The sequence below is a fragment of the Candoia aspera genome, chromosome 1 (assembly GCF_035149785.1).
Source record: "Candoia aspera isolate rCanAsp1 chromosome 1, rCanAsp1.hap2, whole genome shotgun sequence".
NCBI lineage: Eukaryota > Metazoa > Chordata > Lepidosauria > Squamata > Boidae > Candoia > Candoia aspera.
Window position 1 is genome coordinate 170,033,470 of NC_086153.1, and position 23,503 is coordinate 170,056,972.

The following is a 23,503-nucleotide window of genomic DNA, read 5'->3' on the forward strand; positions in this document are numbered from 1 at the left end:
TGTCTCTCTTGTATTTTTCTTAAATTGTCGTTTGCGGGAAAAAAATCTTGTTAGCTCAAAACTTAGAAGACCACTTCTGCGTTATTCAGCTTTACAACAATTAACGAAAGTATTCGGAAAAAAGCCACACGGGGCTGGCTTAACACCACAAACGAACGGAAGCAAATTCCGTTCTTTCTGCATACGCGCTCACTTCATTTCCACGATCAAAAGAACAGACACAAAGGAACTTCCTTCTCAATAAACCTGCAAACGAGCAAACCATCACACGGTCCCAGCAAGTTAATGAAACAATCAAACAGAGGCGCAAGACGGCAGCGTCATCGCACACGCATGCGTACACACGCAAAATTTTCCGGGGCCCGGGAACGTTCCCTTCGTAGGGCTTTCCCGCGCGGATGCCGAAGGCGGAGCGAAGGTTTTTTGTAATCGCTCCGCGCCTAATGCACCGTAGAGATAATTTATATGTGTCACTGGCCCTTTCTTCCCTCCGTTAACTAAGCGGGGATTATAATTGTCATAAGGATGAAATCACTTTTTTTTATATTATTTCCAGGGGCCAATTAAAAAAGGAAGCTTGAAGCCGGGCCAGGAAACCGAGCAACAGAATCCCTAAGAATATTAATCTCTGTCCTCTCTACAGTCCCACGCGTGCGCCCTCGGCAACTGACATGCGCATCTTGCGGAAGCCGGAAAGCGCAGAATTTGAACCAGCTCTTTGGGGCTGGATGTCTTGTCCTCTGGCCTGTAGCTGGGCGGGAAGGAAAGAATTATGCGGCCCGGTAAACTCCGGAGCCGTTCCGGTAATGAGCCCGCCGGCTGTATGGCGCAGGAGCAGCATCCGCAGCCCGGAATCCCGTGGAAGGAGACGCGGCTGGCTTTGAGGCGGTTGGCGGAGTGCCTGAGCTGCTCCCTTTGGTAACCGATTACCCTGAACAAAAGGAGGACGGAAGGGATGGTAGAGAGGCTTTGGATGGGGAAAAAAGATTTGGAAATACAGTCCCATTAAGTGAAAATGGTTATTTGACGTATACAAACGGTTCGGTCAACGGGCACTTCTTTCAAAAGGGTTGCACGTTTGAAATTAATGACTAAACAACGAGGCAGTGGTTTTCTTAATCACAGTTTATGGAGTAAATTTTTATAATTGTGTTTCACACATCATGCTAAGACAGGGCTAACAGGTCACGACTGCAAACATCCAGAGGATGGCAAGCAAAGAAGTACATCCCTTTGCTGCTATCCAGTGGTGGTCCGGATATTTGCAGCCCAGAACTGGTCATCCTAACTTACTTGTGCCAACAGACCATATTGTTTAATGAGTTGTGTAAAGCTTGTCAATAGCGTTCTTAATTTGAGGCTGCATCATATGTATTGATCTACTCCAGCCTTTTCCTGCTCCATATAAAATGTTCAGCAAGTGGCATTTTTAGCAGAATCAAGTGGCACAGACAGTATCTGGCTGTTAGCAAGGGATGTTTTTATTTGCTGGTTTGTTTTTGTTTGGTTTTTGGTGCATTCAAGTCAGTGTTGACTTCTGGTGACTGCCTGGACAGGTCCCTGCAATTTTCTTGGCAAGGTTTTTTGGAAGTGGTTTGTCATTGCCTGCTTCCTAGGGCTGAGAGTGACTGGCCCAAGGTCACCCAGCTGGCTTTGTGCCCAAGGCAGGGCTAGAACTCACGGTCTCCCAGTTTCTAGCCTGGTGCCTTAACCACTGCACCAAACTGGCTCTCAGCAAGGGATGTACTGCAAGCAAAATTCTTTCAGTTTTTGTTTTTAAGATTTGGTTCTCCTTGAAATGGAAGCTTTATAATTTTGGATGGGGTTACTTTAATTGAGTGCTATTCCAAATTATTCCAATTATACCAAAGAATATACCATGAGAAATATTCTGAACAATGTTGTAATGAATTGATTGTGAGAGAGCACATAGAAGACTCTACTTTCTGGGTCTTTAATAGGGATTTTGTGGATCCCTCTGTTCCTACTGGACCCTGGGCCTCACCTGATCTTATTTTTCAAATTCTTTTAATTAAATAATAATAATTAGGAAGCTAATGTACTGCAAAGTACCAGCCTGATGCATAATCATTATTTTCAGCAGTGCTTCTAAATTCTGAATATTCCCTGGAGACATTTTGAAAAAGTAAAAATAACAAGGTGTTGCTTATTAAAAGAGGACTGGGGGGTGATGTGCCCATTTGATCAATAGCAGTGGGCGGTTAGAGGGAATGGTAGCAAGTAATTTAACTGCTTTGCTGCTACTAAATGGGTGTTTTGTAACCGGCTGGAGTCACTGTGTAGCCATTGGGTGAGTGAGCCAACAATATAATTTCAAAATTCCAGATATGCTCCCAACCAAAACAGATTAAAATCCCTTGTCTATTTCAAGCAGTTAAGAAATCTAATGAGTTTGAGGTGCCTTGACATAACCAAACAAAGCTTTCTTTAATTATTGTAAACCCATTTGCTTCTGCTTTAGAGGGAAGCCTAAACAGTCCTCCAGATTCTAAAAGCACGCCCATGGGATTTACAGCTCATCCTTGACACCACATTGCCAGCCATGTTTTGTTATATTGGAGGTGGAATCCTTTGCATGGAAAGCTTCTCCTAACAAGCAGCTGCCTGGAGTGACGTTATTTTAGTAGAAACGAATGAACACCATTTTTTCTTAATATACAGTTTTTTTCTTTTATGTTTTATGTAGAAGAAAACATTGTTTATTATAGCTTGTTTATCTTGATATTTATCTTGGGGAAGCATTAGAAATGTGTTGATTCTAATATTTAGGACAGAAATAATTCTATCTAATCTGTTCTCTTGACAGCAGTAACATTCTGAAGAAACCTGTGAACCTAGGAAGTTGCGAACATGTCTTCTGTCTGTGAGTCATGACATAATAAGCTGTTAAGAATCTTCTCCCAAACTTGTCTATTTTCATCATGTTTTTAGTCTGAAGTTTCTCTAAATATCCTTTAATATGTTGTTTTTAATTTGTGGCTGCAGCATACAACTATATCTTCTTGTGTGTACCTGTCCCTCTCATCAAAAGACTGGTTTGCTGTGGTGCTTTTTTTCCTTTTTGCCATTGTAGATGAAATCAAGATAAAATTATTTAAGCCTCTGCTAGGCTTGATGTATATGGGGCATGGTGGCTCAGTGGTTAAGATGTCAGGCTTGTCGACCGGGAGGTCGCAAGTTTGGCGGTTCCAGATCCTAACCCCACATGACAGAGTGAGCTCCCGCACTTGCCTCAGCTCTTGCCAACCTAGCAATTCGAAAGCATGCAAATGCAAGTAGGTAAATAGGGACCACTTCGGTCGGATGGTAACAGCGTTCCGTGCCTGTCATGCTGGCCGCAAGACTGTGGAAGTGTCTTCCGACGGCACTGGCTCTTCAGCTAAGAAACAGAGATGAGCACCGCCCCCTAGTGTCAGACATGACTAAATGGGAACCTTTACCTTTACCTTAGGCTTGATGTACCTATTTTCCATTTAAATACCTCCCACCACACGCACACACACTTCTTCTGGAATCATCACCCTATTACCACAATATTCATGAAGCACTCAAAGCCTATATATACAAACTACAGGTAGTCCTTGCATACCAACTGCCTTGTTCAGTGACCATTTAAAATCATGGCAGTGCAGAAAAAATAACTTTATGACCAATGTCTGTATTGATGACCTTGCCACATCCCTCAGTCACATGATTGCCATTACAGTACGTACATATTGTCTTGTGCCTGACCTGTTGTTTTTCATTTTTTCTCCCTTGCAAAGCAGAGAAATTGGAGACAAAGGGATTACAAGAGAGTAAACAGGCACACAATGGGGAATATAGATATAGATATGAATATATGAATATATATATATATATATTTAAAAATCTGTTGTACAGTAATACCTGGGACAATCCTAGAGAAGACTGTAAAGAGCTCATTCTCTAAGCATCTTGAAAACAATGTGGCAAAAAGTCATGTTTGCCAGCAATCAGCATGTCAGTTTAATCTTAGCTGGCTCTTCAATTGGTTAACTTCATTAATAGATTGTAGGAATTTTGTAGGCATAATATATCTTGATTTCAGTAAAACATTTTCTGCATGATATGCTGATTAGCAAGCTAGTTAAGCAAGGGCTGATTGGGTTCCAGATAACACTGGAAGAGTGCTCATAAATAGTTCCTCATCAAATTGGAGATAAATATCAAGAGGGTGCCTCCAGTTTCAGTTCTGGGCCATCTACTTGTAAGGCTGACAACTCTTCAATATCTGTATTAATGACTTGGAGAGTTGGAAGGAATGCTTATAAGATTTGCATGTTACACACAATTGGGTGGGATAGCTAATCTAGAGTATAAATAATTTTATATAAGTAAAAAGTATAATTTTATTTTATAAATAAAATTTAAACTGATCTTGATAAGGTAGAAAAATGGGATGAAGCAAAAGGATAAAATTTAAAAGACAAATGGAGACATACTCACTTAAGCAAACATCAAATGCACATGGGGGCTTATTAATGATAGTACATGATTTATTGTTCAGTTATTTATGGTCATAGACCAAGATCAATAGTCAGTTGAATGTGAGCCAGCAATCTGATGTGGCTGCAAAAATCACAAATGCCATTCAACAACAGAAAGTGTCCAAATTACAGGAAGGAAATGTTGCTTGAGTCAGATCTCACCTTGGTGGTGTATCTGATTCTGGGTACCACACTAAGTACGTTTCAGATTAACTCAGCCTTTCTCAACTTTTTGACCCTGGAGGATCCCTTGAAATATTTTTCAGGCCTTGGGGAACCCCTGCGCATTCAGGCTCAAGTATAGGCCAGAAGTTACAAAACAATTATATTCGTTTCATGTGTAGGCCTGTATATATGTGTTAACAGTGTTCTTAAACTAAAAATAAAGAATGAAACTTACCTCTTTAATGTGAAGTTGCCCAAATTTGAAATAATTTTTTAAATAAATCGTGATCTCCCAGGGAACCCCTAGTGACCTCTAATAGAACCCTAGGATTCCATGGAACCTTGACTGAGAAACCCTGGATTAACTGGAACAAGCTCAGAGAAGCTTGTCAAGGATGATCAGGAGAGTAGAAATGGAGTCCTATGAAGAGAGATTGAAGAAGGTATCTGTGTTTGGCTTTGAGAAATGACAACTGAGGATATGATAGCATTCTTCAAATACCTGAAAGGACATCACACAAGGCCAAGACATGTTCTCTCTCTTTCCATAGTGCAGAAACTGGAATAATGGATTTATATTATAGGAAGTCAGATTCTAATCAACGTAGAAAAAGCTTTCTAACTGAATGAACTGTATGACAGTGGAACCAATTAAGCAGCGAGGAGGTGAGCTCCTCCGTATTGGATATGCTCAATTAGAGCAAAACAGCCATCTGTCTGAGATGATTGAGTTTGGATTCTTGCATTGAAAAAAACTCAGTGACATAAAATTGCCTTTTCCACCACTGTGATTCTAATTGTTGGGAATAAGTCTGAAAAGCCTTAGCTAAGGATACTCTGTAGGCACAATAAGAAAATTGAACAGTTTATCTTAATGCAGAGATGGCTTTTCCCTGAGCAGAGAGTCTCTTTTCTAGTATCTGTCTTTATGCTTTCTTTTACCTTACACAATAGGACCTTACAAAGTCCTTTCTCATTCTAAAAGTTAACCAGAGCTCATTACATAGGATGGGAATTAAAAATCTAATTTGCAGATTTTATATCTCAAAACTTCTTCAGCCTAATTATAAAACATTTAAGATGTATTTTATCAAAAATTAAGCATTTCAACACCTCATTGATAACTTACATCTGATTTTCTGTTATTTTGGTCAGACTTAAAATGTACTTAATTCTTAGCTGGATCATGACCACTTTCGGCACAGTTCCTGAACCAGGGCTTCTAACAGAAAACAAAAGTTTGCTTTTTGTTTGAAGCAGATTTAGTTGTCTTTAAAATTCATTTATAACATGTTTATCTTGCTAAAACATATTATTAAAAACAAAACCTACTGTAATATTCAAAGCAACTGTATAGTTTTCATACCAATGAAGTATTTTGTTTTATCCGTTCAATCGTGTCTGACTCAGACTGCCTGGACAAGTCCCTGCATTTTTCTTGGCAAGGTGTTTCAGAAGTGGTTTGCCCTTGCCTGCTTCTTAGGGCTGAGAGAGAGCGACTGGCCCAAGGTCATCCAGTGGCTTTGTGACTCAGGTGGGACTAGAGCTCATGGTCCCCGGTTTCTAGCCTGATACCTTAACCACTGCACCAAACTGGCTCTCTAATGAAGTACTGAGATGTTGTATAAGTTGAATACATTTTAACCATTGTTAAATACTGAATGAAATAAAGTGAACCCACAATTTCCTAATATACTGCAACCTGTTAGCAGCTGAGCTGACATTGTTTTTAACAATACGAAGTATCAGAAATAGAGCTTCAGAGAACCATGACTGATTTGTTTTGACTACAGTGAGTTTCTTGTTTGATCCAGGGATTGTAATAATCACTAACTGTGGTTCATATAAACAAGTTAGCTTCAGAAGCAAGTATGAAGCTAGCGTGTTTGAAATAGATAACCTCAGTTAATTGTGCCTGGTGACACCTGAAAGTTAAAATATATGATCCACACATAAGAAGGGAGCATGCAAACGTTGTCTTCCTGTCTATAATTTCTTCTTGTGCATTTTGTTCTAAATTAAAGTTTAGTGTGATGTGTGAAGATAGCCAATGTATCAAACTATTAACCTATTCGAGCTATCAGTGAAGACTTCTACATTTTAAGTGAATTGTAAATGATTGTCTTGTTCTTATGTATTCTTAATTTCTAAGGTAAAGACTTCTTTAACCACATGTTAGAAATTGTTGCTTGTTGTCCATGTGAAAATCTCCTGTTTATGTTTTTCAGAACTTGTGTAGGCAACTGTACTGGCACAGCTTGCCCAATATGTCAGGTGCCAGCCATGAAAAAAGATGTGAAAATAAACAGGAAGCTAGACAACATCATCAAACTCTACAGCAAACTGCAAACTCTGCAGGACAAGGACTTCTCAGGTAAGTGAAATAATGCTTTTTTGAAATCTGGAATGATGTAGTTTGAAAGAACAAAAAGATCTTATTGCAAAGGACAATTTAATGCAACGTTTTGGGAATTTACTGCAGAATCCAAATGTATTTTTCTCTTTTCCAAAATCCAGTGAGATGTTCAGTAAAATAAAAGGGAAAGTCTAATGCTATAATTCACAAAGATCTGCCAAATCTAGATAGAAGTGTTGCATTGTATAAATGACTGCCAATGCAAAAATAGGTTGTTGGATTCTTATGCTGAAGGTTCTGAGGTTAGCTTGCCCATTGTGCATATTAACCTCCACAAGTTGACCATCTGTCTTGTGATCAGTTAACTTCCCCGTTCTTTATGATGGAGGATGGGTTTCTACATAATTTTTCATTGCAGACTTAAGTTCAAGGTAGCTGAATGTATTGCATATTTGTATGTGATGTATTCTTTTAATAGTCATTATTCATGAGTAATTCTATTGCATCTGGAGACTTACAAAACTTCTTGCAGAATCTCTTGCAGATCAATCATCTTTTTCCTGTATTAGTGTGTACTCTTTCTAAAAAATGTTCACTTGTATATATTAAAAAAGAACAAAAAATCAGAAAAAACAGAAAAAACATATTTCATGCAAGAAATCATTCAGCCTGGTTTTAAATAAATCATTACAGCTTGGCCATAGAAAATAATAGTGATATTATTATACTACATTGAATGTAGTATAATATAGTGTAATGCTAGCTCCTAAAAACAAAAGTGTATACATATTTTAAATTTGGAGTCACATTTTTTTCAACATTGAAGCATGATTTTATTTTATTTTTTTTGCTGTTCCCAATGCTTGATATTCCACAATTCTTTATATAATAAGATTTTTAAAAAATGATATTCCATATTTTTGGAATAGAATTCAAAAATACATTCACTGTAACACTGTATTAATAGTCTTATGGAAATTAAATCAAAAGGGGGCAATTATACGATAAGCCTTTATCATATGAGCAAATGTGCAAGTATTATACTTAGGCATTATCAATTCAATAGCTACCCCTTTTAAAGCATTCTCTGGGGAATCCAGTAAACATGGAAAATAATCTTTCCTTGAATTAATTTCATTTTAAAACCATAAGAAATATGCTTAATATTCTTTTGGACTCTTGGCTATTTATTGATTAATATAGGACAGCCCATCTCTGTATTCTAGAGTTCTTGTAAATGACTAATATCTGCTTAGTAATAGTAATTGGTTTTTAAAAGAACAATTAAAAATACTGTAGATTTAGAATAATCTTAAAGGACTTTTAATACTTCTACTGCTAATAATTTGGGAGTTTAGACCCTGCTAATGTATCAAGATCAAATTGTGAAATCAAGAGATGTTTTATTTGCTTTTTCGTGCTCTTTACCTAAAAGGCAAACCAAAATCCTCTTGTAATAACTCATGAGGTCTTTAAACTGCAGCACAATATCAAATTTTTATATTAAAAATAAAATGTGATATATCATTAGTATATAACATTTATATTCAACTTCAGCCACAGTTATACCCCAGATGTTCCACTTTTGTCTAATCACAATTCCAAAACCAGCTAAAAATAAGAGCAGAAAAGGGATGTCCTTCACAAGTTCTGTGGAGCAGAGTACCATATATTGATCCAATTGATCAGTTGATCAATCCATACTGAAGGAGAACTTTTTTCAGAAATTTCTACTGCACTATATGAAAGGCCTTTTCTGTGTAAGATGAAACCACTTCTGCTGATATTCAACTTTGCTGAATGTACAGGTGGTCCTCGCTTAACAACCACTTGTTCAGCAACCGTTCGAACTTACAACAACACTGAATGAATGGTCCTTATGACCAGTCCTTGTACTTGCAACGGTCACAACATCCTCACAGTCACATGATTGCGATCTGGGCGTTTGTCAAGTGGCTCGCAATTACAACATAGCAGCATCCCACGGTCACATGATCACCATTTGCGACCTTCACTTCTGGCTTCCAACAAGCAAAGTCAATGGAGAAGCTGGCAGGAGGTTTCAAATAGTGACCACGTGGCATCGCACTTAACAACGGCATGGGATTCACTTAATGATGACAACAAGAAGTGCCAGAACTACCATTAGTAAGTGGCACAGTCACGTGACATCATACTTTACAACTGCATTGCTTAGCAATGGGAATTCTGGATCCAATTACCATCATTAAGTGAGGACTACTTATATATACAGAATATCAAGTACAAAAATTAATATTATTAGACACTTGACAATATAGTCTATATACCAGATTCTTTCTCTATATTTTTGTGTCAGCATTTAACATTGAATTTGGATTATCACTAATCCAGTTGGCAGAGACTTAATCAGACTTCAATATCACAGGTATGTAGGTCTTTAAAGGAAGTGGGAAAAGAACTTATTTTAAAAGACAAAATGATAAACCTCCAGTAATATTAGGCAAAACTCAGTGTATGTCCTGAATCAAGAGGCCCTCCAAACAGTCACTCATGCCCTGGTCATCTCCCACATAGACTATTGCAATGCGCTCTACATGGGGCTACCCTTGAAGAGTATCTGGAAGCTTCAACTGGTCCAGAATGTGGCCGCATGAGCAGTTATTGGTGCCCCAATAACATGTGACACCACTGCTGTGCGAGCTGCGCTGGGTGCCAGTTTGTTTCCAGGTCCAATTCAAGGTGTTGGTTATGACCTTTAAAGCCCTACATGGCATGGGACCAGGTTACCTGAGGGACCGTCTCACCCCCTTAACCGTCTCATCTAATCCACCTGGTCATGCAGCTTGGGCATGCTGCGAACCCCACCGGTAAGGGAATTCTACTTGGTGGGGTCCAGAAGGCAGGCCTTCTCTGCAGTGGCACCCGCCCTCTGGAACATTCTGCTCCCAGAGGTGAGGCAGGCCCCTTCGCTTCCAGCCTTCCGGAAGAACTTGAAAACCAGGTTCTGCCGCCTCGCCTGGAGTGGGAGGGGCACCAGTTCTTCTTGGAGGTGGCTAGTATCATAGATCTCTCCCTAACAATTAAGATCGTTGCCTCTTGGATTTTATATCTATTTTATCTTTATTCATTGGTTGGTATATTGTAATTTATATGCTTTTAATTTCTGATTTTATTGTAAACTGCCCAGACTCCCCCTTTTGGGAGAGATGGGCGGTAATAGAAATTTGAAAAACAAACAAACAAACAAACAAATAAATGTCATCTACCACTCTGTAGGATAACTATCCAGACCAGGAACTTTTTTCTGTTTTCATGGATTTATTGGTATCTTATTTCTTGGAGAGACATAAAGGAGCAGCTAATTAGGCAGCTTGATTGTACATGAGACCAATATTATAAAAAAAATGCATTCATTTCTATATTACATCTAACTTAGTATTCATTATAGTCAAGAGTAAAAATAGATTGTTGATTTATTCAGACTCATTGTGCATTTTATCCTGGGTGTCTTTAATAATCAAAACTGTTGCAGTTGTTGCAGCCAAGAGGCTAATAATCTGTCAGATTTTTCACCTCCCTTCCAGTATCTTTGCTTTATACCATTCAGTGAATCATCTGTTTCAAAAGGGAATTAAACTCCTGTTTTTAGTACTCATAAAAACTTTGTATAAATCTGATGTAGGTCATTTCACATACATGCTTCAAAGTGCCTTACATTTTTTTCCAAATATATTTGTTATATTTATATTCTGCCTTTCATTCAGGAGCTCTTGGTTCACTTTTTGGGCTTTCTTTTTCCATGAAGCAAAAGCTATTTTGTGTGTCTGTGCACACATGCCATAAAGGCATTGCAGACACCAGTACAAAAGTCTATCGTTGTTCAGTTTCATGTTGCATCTGCTTCATTAAGATAAAGATTTAATTAAATGTCATCTAGAAAAGAATGGAACATTTGTTGTAGTAATTGAGAGTTATGGAATGATCTGATATAGGTATAAGTGCCAATATCCCACTTATTAATCCATTCAACTAAAGATCAGAATACCAAAAATAATCTAATTAAGAACAACTACCAAATGAAAGTAATGACTAAAAACAAAAATCACCCATGTATTGCCAGTCCTTTTAAAATAATTATTCCAAACTGTCAATTTCTTCCAAGAAGAAATATCAAATTTCAATTTTCTGTCTAGCAAGGCCCAGATAGGTTTAACCACTTTCAGTGAGGGACCAAGATGGGGGTGGTACATTCACCTTGGCCTGCCTTATTTCTTGGTGCTCAACACCACTGATCATGGTATACTTCTGGACCAGTTTAAAGGTTGGGGGTGGTTTGGATGGTGTTGCAGTAGTTCTCCTTCCTCCAAGGTTGGGTCTGTCTGTCTGTCTGTCTGTCTGTCTTATCTAATCTCATTCATTGTATGTATACTTACCTTTTCAAGTGAATCTTATTACTTGTATATATTTATTATTTATTTATGAGAATTAGAATTACTTTATTTATTCTGATCTTAAGGTAGCATAGATAGCACTCCCTCTTCCTGTTTTTACCCACAACAAAAGCCCTGTGAGGTGGTTGGGGTGAGCGACATGGGACTAGGCCAAAGTCACCAGGGAGCTTCCATAGCTGAGGTGGACTAGAACCTGGGTCTTCCTGCTCCTTCTGAAGAGCATAATTAGTGCAATTAAGGAGAGTAATTAGGAAGAATCTATTTATTGCGTGTCATAATGAATGTTGCATACTAGGGTTAAAGAGCATTGATTTATAGGAATGTTTTCAGGGTGAAATTCCAAAGTTTATTCTGGTTCTATGTATTTTAAAAAGAAGTAATTGTCTGACAGGATTTTTTTTTTGAAAAAATATTTCAGACAATATCTTTTTTGAAAATACATTTTTATCTGCAAGTAGACAGATAATTACTGAAAATATTCAATTAATGCTCAATATAACATTAATAAAAGATACCAAACACATTGAGTTGTTTTCATGATATAAAAAAGAAGTATACAGTTTTAAGCTTAATGCCAAAATCTCCACTATATTATTATTTATAAATGTTCAAAAAACAAAACACCCCTATAAATAATATAGATAAATAATTAATTTCTGACTTCCCCCTTCTTTATACTCCAACTGATTTGCAGTACCTATTGGCCTAGACTTTAGAATCCAAGAGCTTTTATGTATCTTGCTGCATAATATATAATATATACGGAAGCCATTCTTGCTTAAATTTAACTGAACTTTTGTTGTGTGTGTGTGCGTGCACACAGACATACACACACATACTGTTAATTTCACTATCGCTGCATGTTTTCTCCATCAGATATCGCCATCAAATTTTCCAATGTAGTGCAAAGCTTGTCCTCGCAGCCATAAGCATGTATTTTGATAAATTATGGCATTTTTTGCAGATGTGTTCTGGAATTATACCTAGAAAAAAAAATGTGGTTTCATTTCAAATTTGATCCCTAAAAATTTCTGAATGCTGTTATGTATATCTTTCCAATACTTTTGGGTCTTTTTACGTATTCATTGTCTGACAGCTATTTTTAACTACCCTTTTCTTCACTCTAATGAAGCACTTAAATATTTTTTAGCTACCTAAAATAGGTAGATAAACAGAATGAGTAGGTGCATTCTAATCCAGGCAGACAGGACTACAATAAATAAATGGTCCTAATTTTATCTTGCTTGGTTGAGATACAGAGATGGCAGTTTTAATGCTTTTCTGTTATTTGATAAGGTTTTCAAAACAAATGTTTAAAAAGCTGGAAATTTCTCCTAATCTTTATTTCCCCTCAATTTTGAATGCTTAGCACATAAATTAATCATATTTTGTGAAGGTACTAATATTACATAAATAGTATCAAAGTAGTTCTCTTTGTTTTTTTAATATGTAGGACCAATTTCTCAAAATCCAAAATAGGGAATAAATTCAGTGGCACATAGTATGCATCATTATCATCTTTTGATACAGAATAATGACAGTTAATTGTTTTTTTAAAAATGCCTTGGACTTTTTAACTTGTGCATTAGAGGAAAATTAAAGGTAATCAATGTTTTAGCTATGAATATTTGTAGCTCTCATTTTTCTGCTTTGAAGTATTTTAAAATTCAAGAATTATATTAAATACCAGTGCGAGGTGACTTTGTTGTATTACTTTTCAGTCTGGGCAAAAGTTATTTTTAAAAATTAAATTATTGAAAGGGTTATTAAATCTAATAATACAGAATTTTTTGGTAGATGGGTTTTATTACCTAACAACTGTAAATAAATCCTTTCCTGTGTTAATGTTAATAATCGTATTCAGTTATTCAGGTCTTTTTTAACTATTGAAAATTAGGAAATCGTTACTAAATTTAGTAAACCTCATTTTTGAAGAGTTGATATTCATGTAATAAACACACTTTTGTTTTGTGTTGAGGTTAAGGCCAGACTAAACATCGTGGAAATAGGTATGTGTTCAGATATTTTACTATACCATTCGTATCTAGAATGGATTGGTGAATGCAGTTTCTGGAGTCAAAGGTGCATTAGGGAATATTGAGTTCTTTCACTGCTTTTAATCATCTTCCAGTTTATAGCAGTTAGTGCCATGTAATCAGAGCTGTAAGGTGAAGAGTGTATCTCTAGAGGAGAGAGAACACAGTATTCAGTGAGGAGATGTTTGGAAGAACAGAATGTGGGGTAGTAGCAGCCAGCTGGTGAAGATCATGTTTGAAAAAGACTATAGGTGCTCATTTTCTATTAATTAGCCTGATGTCCTGGACCTTGAACTTTGGTTTTATGTTTGCCTTAAAAAGCTGGAAGTCTTCTGCTTGGTCAGCTCGTTTAATCCAGCATGTATTCCAAAAAGGCGTAATCCAAAGATATTGAGAAATAAATATCCCATATTCTTGGCTGCCTCTGAACAGCTGACTCCAAATGACTCTTTCCTGAGAGAGATCAAAACTGTATTTTCTAGGTGTAGTACTTTATGGAGCTAAATATGCATCATCAGTACACATCAATACAAACAATTTTGGCCTTCTCTGTCTTGAAAGCTTCTCCCCATTTCCATTGTGCAGCAGGTTTATAACTGCAAGTACAATTTGTCAATTCAGGCATTAAATATGAACCCATTAGCACAAATCTTATCCTTTAAAAAAAAAATCTCTTTTTGCTCTTGACAAATGTTAATTTTCTTAATTTGGCCATTGTACCAAATTGCAGCTCAGCTTCTTTAGCCAAAGATGGATACGATGCCTGAATAAAACCATGCATAATTTCTTTTAAATATACATATCTTTCACTAATGGCTAAAATGTACAGAGTCTCTGCAAATGTGTGGTTTTGGTGAAGAATAAAAATATTTGCTTACAAATGCAGGCATTTAAAAACAAAGTTGACAGCAATCCCCTTCCTGTTTTCTGGATATGAATATTTATATCCAGGTAAATATTTTGCAATTATTTTTGACGAAGGTAAATAGAGAATAAGAGGAGTAAATATCATCTGTAGAGTGTTTCTAAGCTTGTTGGCAATCAGGCTTCGCAGATGCTATTGTTAGACTGGAAGATATTATTTAAACTTTTCCTAGTGATGGAACAATGTCTTGTTTTTTCTTTCTGTTTTGTACTACCCATGGCTTCCAGCCAATGCTTTAATAGGCGAGACTAAATGTACCAATGAAAGGTTTCTACATTAATTGGTCATCATTGCTTTGAGCTATGTTAATAACTTATCTATGCAACATCCTTTATCAACAAATATCAAATTTGTGTTAAATCTAATATATTCAATTTTGTATAGGATGTTACGAAAGTTACAACATGATGCCCTATGTTCTATTAATTTACTCTGCAAATTTAGATTGCATATGCTGCCCTTGAGACACAAATCAAAGAGATTTTCAGCCATAAAAATAAAATACCTACAATAGAAAATTAAAATAAGAGCCGTTGAGCACAAATGCATTAAGAGGAGCCAAGGGCCATTGTAGTTTGATTATAGTAATTTTAATCTTTCTTTTAAATGAAATGTTTATACGTTTTATTCCTCTGGTTACATTAACTTGTTAATAAAATACCCTAAAAATACATAACTGGGATTTTAATGCAGTGTGGTGTAAGTAATGTTAAATTCAGTTAGTCTCAATGGATTCCAATTTTTAAAGTATTGCATATTTCAACTTGGATGTCCATGTCCCAGTATATTAAGTAGTTAAAACCTTCCATAATATATGATGTCCTTGCCTTTCACTTTTTAAAAAGTTTTGCAATAGGCAAGATACTTATGTAGTATTTGAGCTTCTATGGTTGTTTGTAGTAATGGAAGTACGATGATGCTTAAAAGTTGGTGAACCCTTTTGAATTTTCAGTATTTCTGCATAAATATGACCTAAAATGTGATCTCCTCACACAAGTCCTAAAACTAGATAGAGAGAACATGTATCATGAATGTTCAGAGGTGACACTGAGACAGATATGCATGGTACTATATATACCATGGGTGCTGTTGCATCCATGGAAAAGCTTACAATGCTGGGCGAGTTTGGTGAAAGGAGAAGAGACTGACAGTACATGAGCTGCATAGAGTACTGGAAGCTACAGAATATCCCTAGAAGAATTGCATAATGTGATGAGTTCCAACTGAATGGAGATATGAATCCTCTGCTGAAATGCTGAACATACACATCTACAGTTAGAGCAGTGGTCTATGAAGCTCACCAGACTGGCAGTGGCTGGCTAGGCATATCAAGAGATATCTTCCGGAGGCTTGCCTGGATAGACTAGGACCAAACTCATATCTTCTGTAAGTAAAGAATGGGCTGTACCATTGAACAACAGCCCTATCCTCCTTCCTATGCTTTTTGTTTGGAGGCAAACCTTACTTTAACGTAATGGCAACATACGTTTTGCTGCAAACCTGAAAGTAGTTATCTAGGTAAGAGGAGGAAGAACAGGACATACTGTACTGTGGGGGACCACAATACTCATCTCTGTAGTGCTGAGTTGTGATATGATCTTGCATGGAAACTAGCTTTATATGTATGGGTGTGTGAAACTATTCTGATTCTTCGCAGACATTTTGGTCAGATGTCATACCCAAACATGATAAGGAACTGTGGAGAAATGGGACAGAAATTTTTACATACAGAAAACTAGCATGCCAGAGATTGTTGGCAGATGGAGAAGCATTTCATCATAACTGCGGCCTGAAGTGAGAGTGTAGATACAGATAATCCCACCAGTAAGAGTTAAAGTTGTTGCGGTTCACATATAACACAACTGTTAATGTTTTTTCTCCCTTCCTTCTGTTTCCTTGTCAGGCCCTGCAGATAACCTGTCTCCTTTGGGAAAGCAAGCTGGAGAGGCAGAAGCTAAAAAGAAACAAATAAAAATGAAGTTCAGTCCTCACAGTAAGAGGATGAGATTCACCCTGAAGACGAGCCCAAAGAAACTAGAGCAGATGAAGAAACCAGTCAAAGATAGCTGGCCTTGTAACTTAACCTCCGTCTATGACTTTCTTTCTTCGCCTCCTCATCAGAAGCCTTTCAGAGAGGAAAAGACACCTCGGCAGGAATGTAAGAAGGAGCCAAGAAAAAAGACTTCAACAGACCTCAACAAACAGAGGGACTCCTTCAGGGGCCAGCAGGAAAACTCCAGTGGGAGGCATAAAATGAGCCTAAATGAAAGCAAAGATTCAATCCCCAGGTCTGGCTCAAAAAATACCTCAGGAGTGAGGCTGATAACCGGGACAGACCTTGCAGAGAATGCGAGTGAACTCATTACAAGTGGTGGTAGATCTGTGAAACTTGTAGAGAAGACCAGCAATTATAACTTTTCTGCTGTGTCCAACGTTGTTGGGGGAGATCTGACTTCTGAAGAGTGGCTTTCCTTGGCAAGGAAAACAGCTCGGTTAAAGTGTAGCAGGCAGCCTGCCGGATCTCCAATTTCTTTGTCTAAGCATTGCAAAAGGAAAGAGCTGACCCGCCGCCGGAAATCACGACTGCCAAAAGGGGCCCCACCGCAGTTGCCTGGGAATTCCCCTGTGGCGGCCTCTCCCTTTGGGGACTGTGCAGTTTCTTCCCCATCTCTACCGTTGGCTGGAATCTCATCACCTCTGAGAAACTCGGAAGATTTTCCACATGCCAGTGATCCAGAAGTTCCAGAAGTGCAACCTCTGTCCAGAAATTGTGCTGAAAGGGGGGCCTTCCTCAAAAAGTCTCCCAATAATATATCAGCCAAGAGAAACTATAAAGGGGAGTCTTTACTTCATACTGCTTCCATTGAGGTAAGCTAACCTCTGCTCTTGCAATTTTTTTCTGTATAGAACAACATAATTTTTCTGTTTCTCTATTACAAAAGAGCAAGGGATATTTCTAAATCGTTAAATCCGTGTAACAGAGTCTAAGTTCCCTATTTTTCAGAGATACCGCACTATAGTAAATGCATGCATACATGCTTTCTGTCTCTCTCTGTATATTAGAGTCATGTAAAGTCTTTCAAAGAAATGCTTTTCCACATTGGGAGTGCATGTACAGCTGTTTCAGTGATTAGAAGAGAAATGCTTCATACTTGTTCCTGCAGGTTGCAAAGCACATCTTCCAAAGGATTTGCATAGCCTTAGTGTGTGTGTGTGCTCGTGTGTGTAGCTCCCATTTGTATGACATCTGTTGATGTACTAATTAAAACGTTCACTTCCCTCTGCCCTACAGAAGAGAATCCTCTTTACCAATTTCCTGAAGGGCAAAAGATTGGGGACCAATTTGTCCTTGGGGAGAAAAAGATACCAAATGCTGCCACTGAGAAGCATATCCTTTGGTTCTCCCCGGGTAAAAACCCAGAGCATCTGCTCCCTGCTAGGCTGTGTGGGCTAGCAAAGCTACCTGGAGAAAACAGCCCCAAAGTTAAAAAGGGCTCAAGCCATATAGGGCTTTATAGGGAACTGCAAGCCTCTTGAATTAGGCCCAGAGCTGAACGGGCTAGCCTCAGCAAGGGGACATCTGCATTCTGGGCCAGCTGCAATTTCTGAGTCTTCAAGGCCTGCTCCCCCACCCCACCCCAAGTAAATTGCAGTAGCCTAGCAGAGAGATAAGAAAGGCGTGAATCTGTGTGGTGTCAAATCACATTTCAGCACTATAGAAATGAGTTTCATAGTTACTCATAGTTGAGCTGGCCAAAGCCTCTCCTGGCCTCGGCTTCTATCTGCTGTTCCAGTGAGGATTGCGAGTCCAGGAGATCCCCAAATTGCACATCAGCTGCCTCAGCTTGAAAAAAAATAAAAATGGCAAATTTCAAGGTTATCAAAGCTTACAAAATCTTTCAATATTGGCTGTCTTGTGAGATTTCAGGCTATTCACAGGAAGGGAATATAGACTCTCAAGTAACATTGGGCAGTTTTGCCCAGGGCCTGAAAATTTGGTTGATCCCTTCACTGCTGCATCTGGTATAGTTTGCTGTATGTGTATAACCAATTTTACTGGATGTTTGTGTAACCAAATGTTTTGTTTTAATTGGAAATAGAATCTATGCATTATTGCATATAAATTCCCTACCTGAAATAATTTATTATTCGTTGTGGGACAAAATTGTATGATGGGGTGTATCTACTTAGATGGATTTAGTTTTGGTTCATTGAAATCAGCATTCTGAAATCATTGAAATGCCACACAGAAATTATCCCTGGACTTTTTCTGTAGAGTTATTTGTAAAGAAAGATGCTGAAGTACTGTAGGCTATTCTGGAAAACAACTTGGTATAGCAGCTTTCTTTTAATGAAAATCTCTTTCCCTCAGATTTGCAATATAGCTGTATATTTTGAAGAACAGTATAATAATGGTGGGAGTGAGAAATGTGAGCAGTTGCATTATTTTTCTATTACTCTGCTTTTTGGAGGAAAGTCACATAAATCTAGGTAATTAATTGGTTTTGCAAATACATTAGATAAGAAAAATGAAGTTAGAGTTCTAAATAATGTATTCTTCCTGGATCTTCCTGTATGACCCTAGATAAATATTCATGTTTCTGACCTATGAAAAAGGGTAGAGACCATTCTGCATATACCCTAACTAGATGGAAGGAAGCGTGCATATTTTCCCCCCTAAACACAGGTTCTGAGTCATGGCTGATCAGTTCATTGTACGGTTCACTGTACTGCTTTGTTCATTTTTTCTGGTTAAATATCAGTATTATTTGTTCCTTCTAGAATGTCGAAGGAACCAAAATAGTTCCACATCTTGTATAAGAGGAAAACGTTAGCAGGCTTGCTTGGGACACACATGTCTAAAAAGCATCTGAAGTGATTTTCCTACTCTGGAAGTACTCTGTCAGCAACAGCTCTCCATTGCTTACCTATTTGTTCCAGCCTCTACTCTCTTCCTCTCTTTCTGTTGTTTCCTGCATCAGATGGGACAAGGACAAGCATCACAGGCCCTTGTGCATTATCATTATGCTCTTAGGATTCTCAGTAACAAGCGGCAGAGTGTTGTCCTGTTCATGTAAGAACCATGGGGTGGAGAATGGAGTGGCCGAGGGACCTCAAGGAGGATGGGAATCACAGGGGAATTTTAGTGTTGTTCCTTTCTAAGTCCTCTGCTTGCTAGTCTTCATTTCCCAACGGGTATGATGGCTATGCCTGGTGACAGCATCCATGAACAGTTGCGGAAGGTATGGACTCAGAATAGTCCATAAGAGTCAGGAGTGTGCACACTCACATTCAGGATGCTCAAAACTTTGCTTTGGAGTATTATGTGAATTGAATCATTATTGATTACTGATTAGGTAATAAACTCACACTAAATGAATGAGCAGGACATGGAGATTCATGGAGCTAGAGCAACCAGCAGTTGTAATTTACAGTAGTATTAGATTGCCTTTGTGCAAGAAAACACAAGATGGTTTTATAAATGAACAAAACCTTGCTATTTCAGTTTTGGAATTCTAAGGCCATTTCTCATGTGATTTTTAGAAGTGAAATTCAAGGAACCAAGTCTCTCAAATTTTGCAGGTGTTTTCTGCTATGTAATATGATGGAATTCCTTTCTCCTAGTTCTTTCCAAAGATGGATGGGGGTGACAACAAATAAAGCTGCGGTTGCACCTCCTATAAATGCTTTTCTCACATATTTTCTGCACGTACCATAAATTTGGGAAAGGAAGAGGTTGCTATTACCAATATGCAGTTGTTGCCAAACCAAGTCAAAAATTACAGGTTGTTATATTAGCCACTTCACTGAGCCTAAATCAGTAAACGAAAGTGGCTGTGTCTGCACATACATACAGACCAGATGAGAGCAGCATCTGGAAATGGACACAGTTACTTTAGCAGTTTTGAAAGATTTGCATAGCCCCAATCTTAACCGGCCAAAATGAGGCCAGCTAAGTTGACAGTAGGCTGCCGAATCCTGCCATTCAGGATGGGGGTGCTTTAAGAGGGAAATTAGGATTTTTGTTTGTTCGTTTGTTTCTTTTAGTCCCCACTGGATTAAATTTGTTGGTAATTAATTAGGGCTGCCCTTTGTCTAAGTATCTCTTGTCTGAAGGGAGTTTAAATGTGGCAGGAATTGGTTCTTCCCTCTTTAGCCTTTTCTGGATTCCCTTGTTAGCCTGGCTTTGCTGATAAGGCTGATCAAGAACTTCTGCTAGCATAATCACAGGTGGAATTGACATGTGGTTTTATTTCATACAGTCCAACTGTGATTTCATTTATAGTCAGCTTTTACCCAGTTAATTCCTTAAATTTTTAAAATAACTTTTTACTTGTGAAAATGGAAAAGAAAAGAAAAATGTCCAAGACTACTTTTAAAGCACGATAAACCCTTTTATGAGGGAGAAGGATGATAATTTCTATCAACCTATATATGCCACCCCAGTCACATGAGTAATCGTGGACGGTATACAAACTGAAGTCTAAAAACAGCAAGTAGACATGTACATAGTAAAAACCAAAAGGCATACATACAGCACTTTGGGGAAAGACACTGTCTTGAAAGGTCTGGAATTAGCTAGCAGGAAAAGTTTCCTGTTCCATCCTGTTCCCCACCCAGCCATAGATCGTTCCATTTGGATTGCACTGTTAAATAGCTGTAAATGTTTTCTGAATTTCTTACCCAATTAAGCTTGTCAGTATAATAGAAACAATCTCATGGGAGTGTAAATGGAAGTTACGTTTAATTCTTCTGGGACTTCATTAATTATCAAATAAATCTATATTATTTTCATTAGTTTGTAAGGCTTAATACACCAGACTTAATGAAAATTAAATGAGTTGTACTTTTCAATTGTTAAAGAAAGACTGTTAAAGGCTTTTAAAATCGAATGTGTTGGCGTATCCTAGATCAATCTAAACTGGAATTGCAGGGTGGTCTTTCCCATTTTACAGCTTTGACACTCATCATAAATATTCCAAAAGCACATTGGCTCTGAAAAAGGATTCCAAAGTTCGATGAGTTTGCAGTTGAACTGCATTAATAAATTGAAACAAGTGTAGCTATTTGCATAGTAAACTGGAATCCATGTTTTTTATTACTCATTAAAAGTAAAATGAATAGTTTAAAAACAGCTTCATGCTAGACAAAATCTCTAACTTTCCTTCCTGCAAACATGTCATGCACTCTTGATCTTTTGCAAGAATTGCTCTACTTTGTGTAAGTGTGTAAATAAATAGAAAGCTCGTCTTGTATATGGATACACTGAACTGGATCATGGAGCAACCGCACCAAAAGCCTGCTCTAAAATATTGTTCTGAAACCAAATAAAGCAAGAGATCTATGGATAAAGTCGCTGAGAAGCTAACACCTCTAACTAGTCTCGTTGTTGGTTCACACGTTCCAAGAAGCAGTAAAAGTGGTTTTGCAAAATGATTCATGATTCTGCTTTTCAGTTCCATGCTTTTTGATACTGTACACAGAGAAGGCCGGGTGTCTTGCAGCTACGGCAGTGGCCAAGGAGTACTTTGGATTTTTTTTTCCCCATTTAGGTGGAAATGTACCCCACAGTTTTAGAAGATCTCAGACCCTTGCAGATCTGTATTCTTTTGTATTGAGATAAGACTCTCTGTATCTGTGTTAACGCTGATAACTACCCACAGATCAAACTTAAAGTTCTCAAGTATCCAGGCCCGTTTCATAGATGGAAGCACTACCTAACATCTACCGCAAATGAAGTTTATTAAGTGTGGATGTTTCAGCAGGTAGCAACAGCACCTGGCTGACCTGATCTGGGCTTGGAAGGTAAAAAGAGTTAGACCTCCTTAGCATTTGTGCAGGGACAGCAGTGGAATTCCAGGGCATAAGCTAGACCAGGGTGCTGAAAGCCAGTCTGAAAGATGGTAACAGGAAACCGTTTCCATACTGCTGCCAAGAAAACAAGTGTGGATGAGATCATGTAGTTGCCGGGAACTGAGCTTGATTCAAGGGGAGATTTTCTGCAGTTTTGGCGGATACGGTTACCACAGAGTAAGAAATCAGTTCTTTTCTTCAGAGTTCAACAGTCATTACAGTTAATATAGAGCACTGTTTCTTGGATTTCATGTTCCTCGGACAGACTGCCAACAGTTAACTTTTGTGCAAGGAAAAATAAGGGTAAGAAGTCTGGAAAATAGTTTATAATGTAAGACAGCATTAGAATAAACAGCACGAGATAGAAAGCTGCTTGTGAGGTCAGGAACCTGGCTGCTGAACTGAAATAGAGACACAAGAGTTCATTGAATGGCAGTTTTTGAGCACAAATTCATAGCAAATCAAGCTATGCCCTCTCTAGAAAGGATCCTTTTTTATATATATAATTTTTATTAAAGATTTTTACAGAAATAAAAGATAAACCTCAAATGATACGGAGTAAGATTAAAATGTGAAAAGTAGTACAAATTAAAAAAAAAAGATATATGAAGAAGCGACTTCTGATCTTCACAGCAGTTACCAACAAACTTAATCTCTCTCCTCCCTCTTTTAAACTTACATCATAATTCCCTTCTTCCTATATTTAATCCTTTTTAATCAGCAAATCCATAAATCACCAGTTTTTCTCTTTCCATTTTCAGCAAAAAGTCCATAAGGGGTTTCCAGTCTTTAATAAAGGTACTTGTTGTCTTATCACTGATCAGTGTCTCCATTTCTGCAAATTCTGTCATCTTCACAATCCATTCCTCCATTGTGGGTATTTCAATATTCTTCCATTTTTGTGCCTGTGATAGTCTCGCTGCAGTTACCATGTACAAAACCAGTCTTCCATAGGTCATTTCTAATTGGCTATCCATAAGTCACAGTAAAAAGAAAGAAAGTTCTGGTTTTATCTGAATATTAGTCTTTAGAATTCTTTGTATCGTTATATGTATTTGTATCCTTTTTTTTTTCTTTTTTCTTTTTTCACAAGTCTACCGCGAATGGTAAAATGACCCTTCATGTTTTCCACATTTCCAACACTATTTTAGAAGTACCTTTATACATCTTGGATAATTTCTCTGGTGACATGTATCAATGGTACA

The 23,503-nt window shown here is 37.7% G+C and overlaps 1 protein-coding gene across 2 annotated transcripts in view; it reads left to right on the forward strand.

Moving 5' to 3' along the window:
- The first annotated feature begins 703 nt into the window (after window positions 1–703).
- BARD1 (BRCA1 associated RING domain 1) overlaps window positions 704–23,503 on the forward strand; it is a 57,311-nt gene continuing 34,511 nt past the window's right edge. For both annotated transcript variants that reach the window (XM_063317910.1, XM_063317911.1), the window contains exons 1-4: window positions 704–918; window positions 2,828–2,884; window positions 6,923–7,068; window positions 16,348–17,312. In XM_063317910.1, the coding sequence (XP_063173980.1) occupies window positions 773–918; window positions 2,828–2,884; window positions 6,923–7,068; window positions 16,348–17,312 (1,314 nt within the window). In that variant the 5' untranslated portion in view covers window positions 704–772. The remainder of the gene's footprint in view (window positions 919–2,827; window positions 2,885–6,922; window positions 7,069–16,347; window positions 17,313–23,503) is intronic.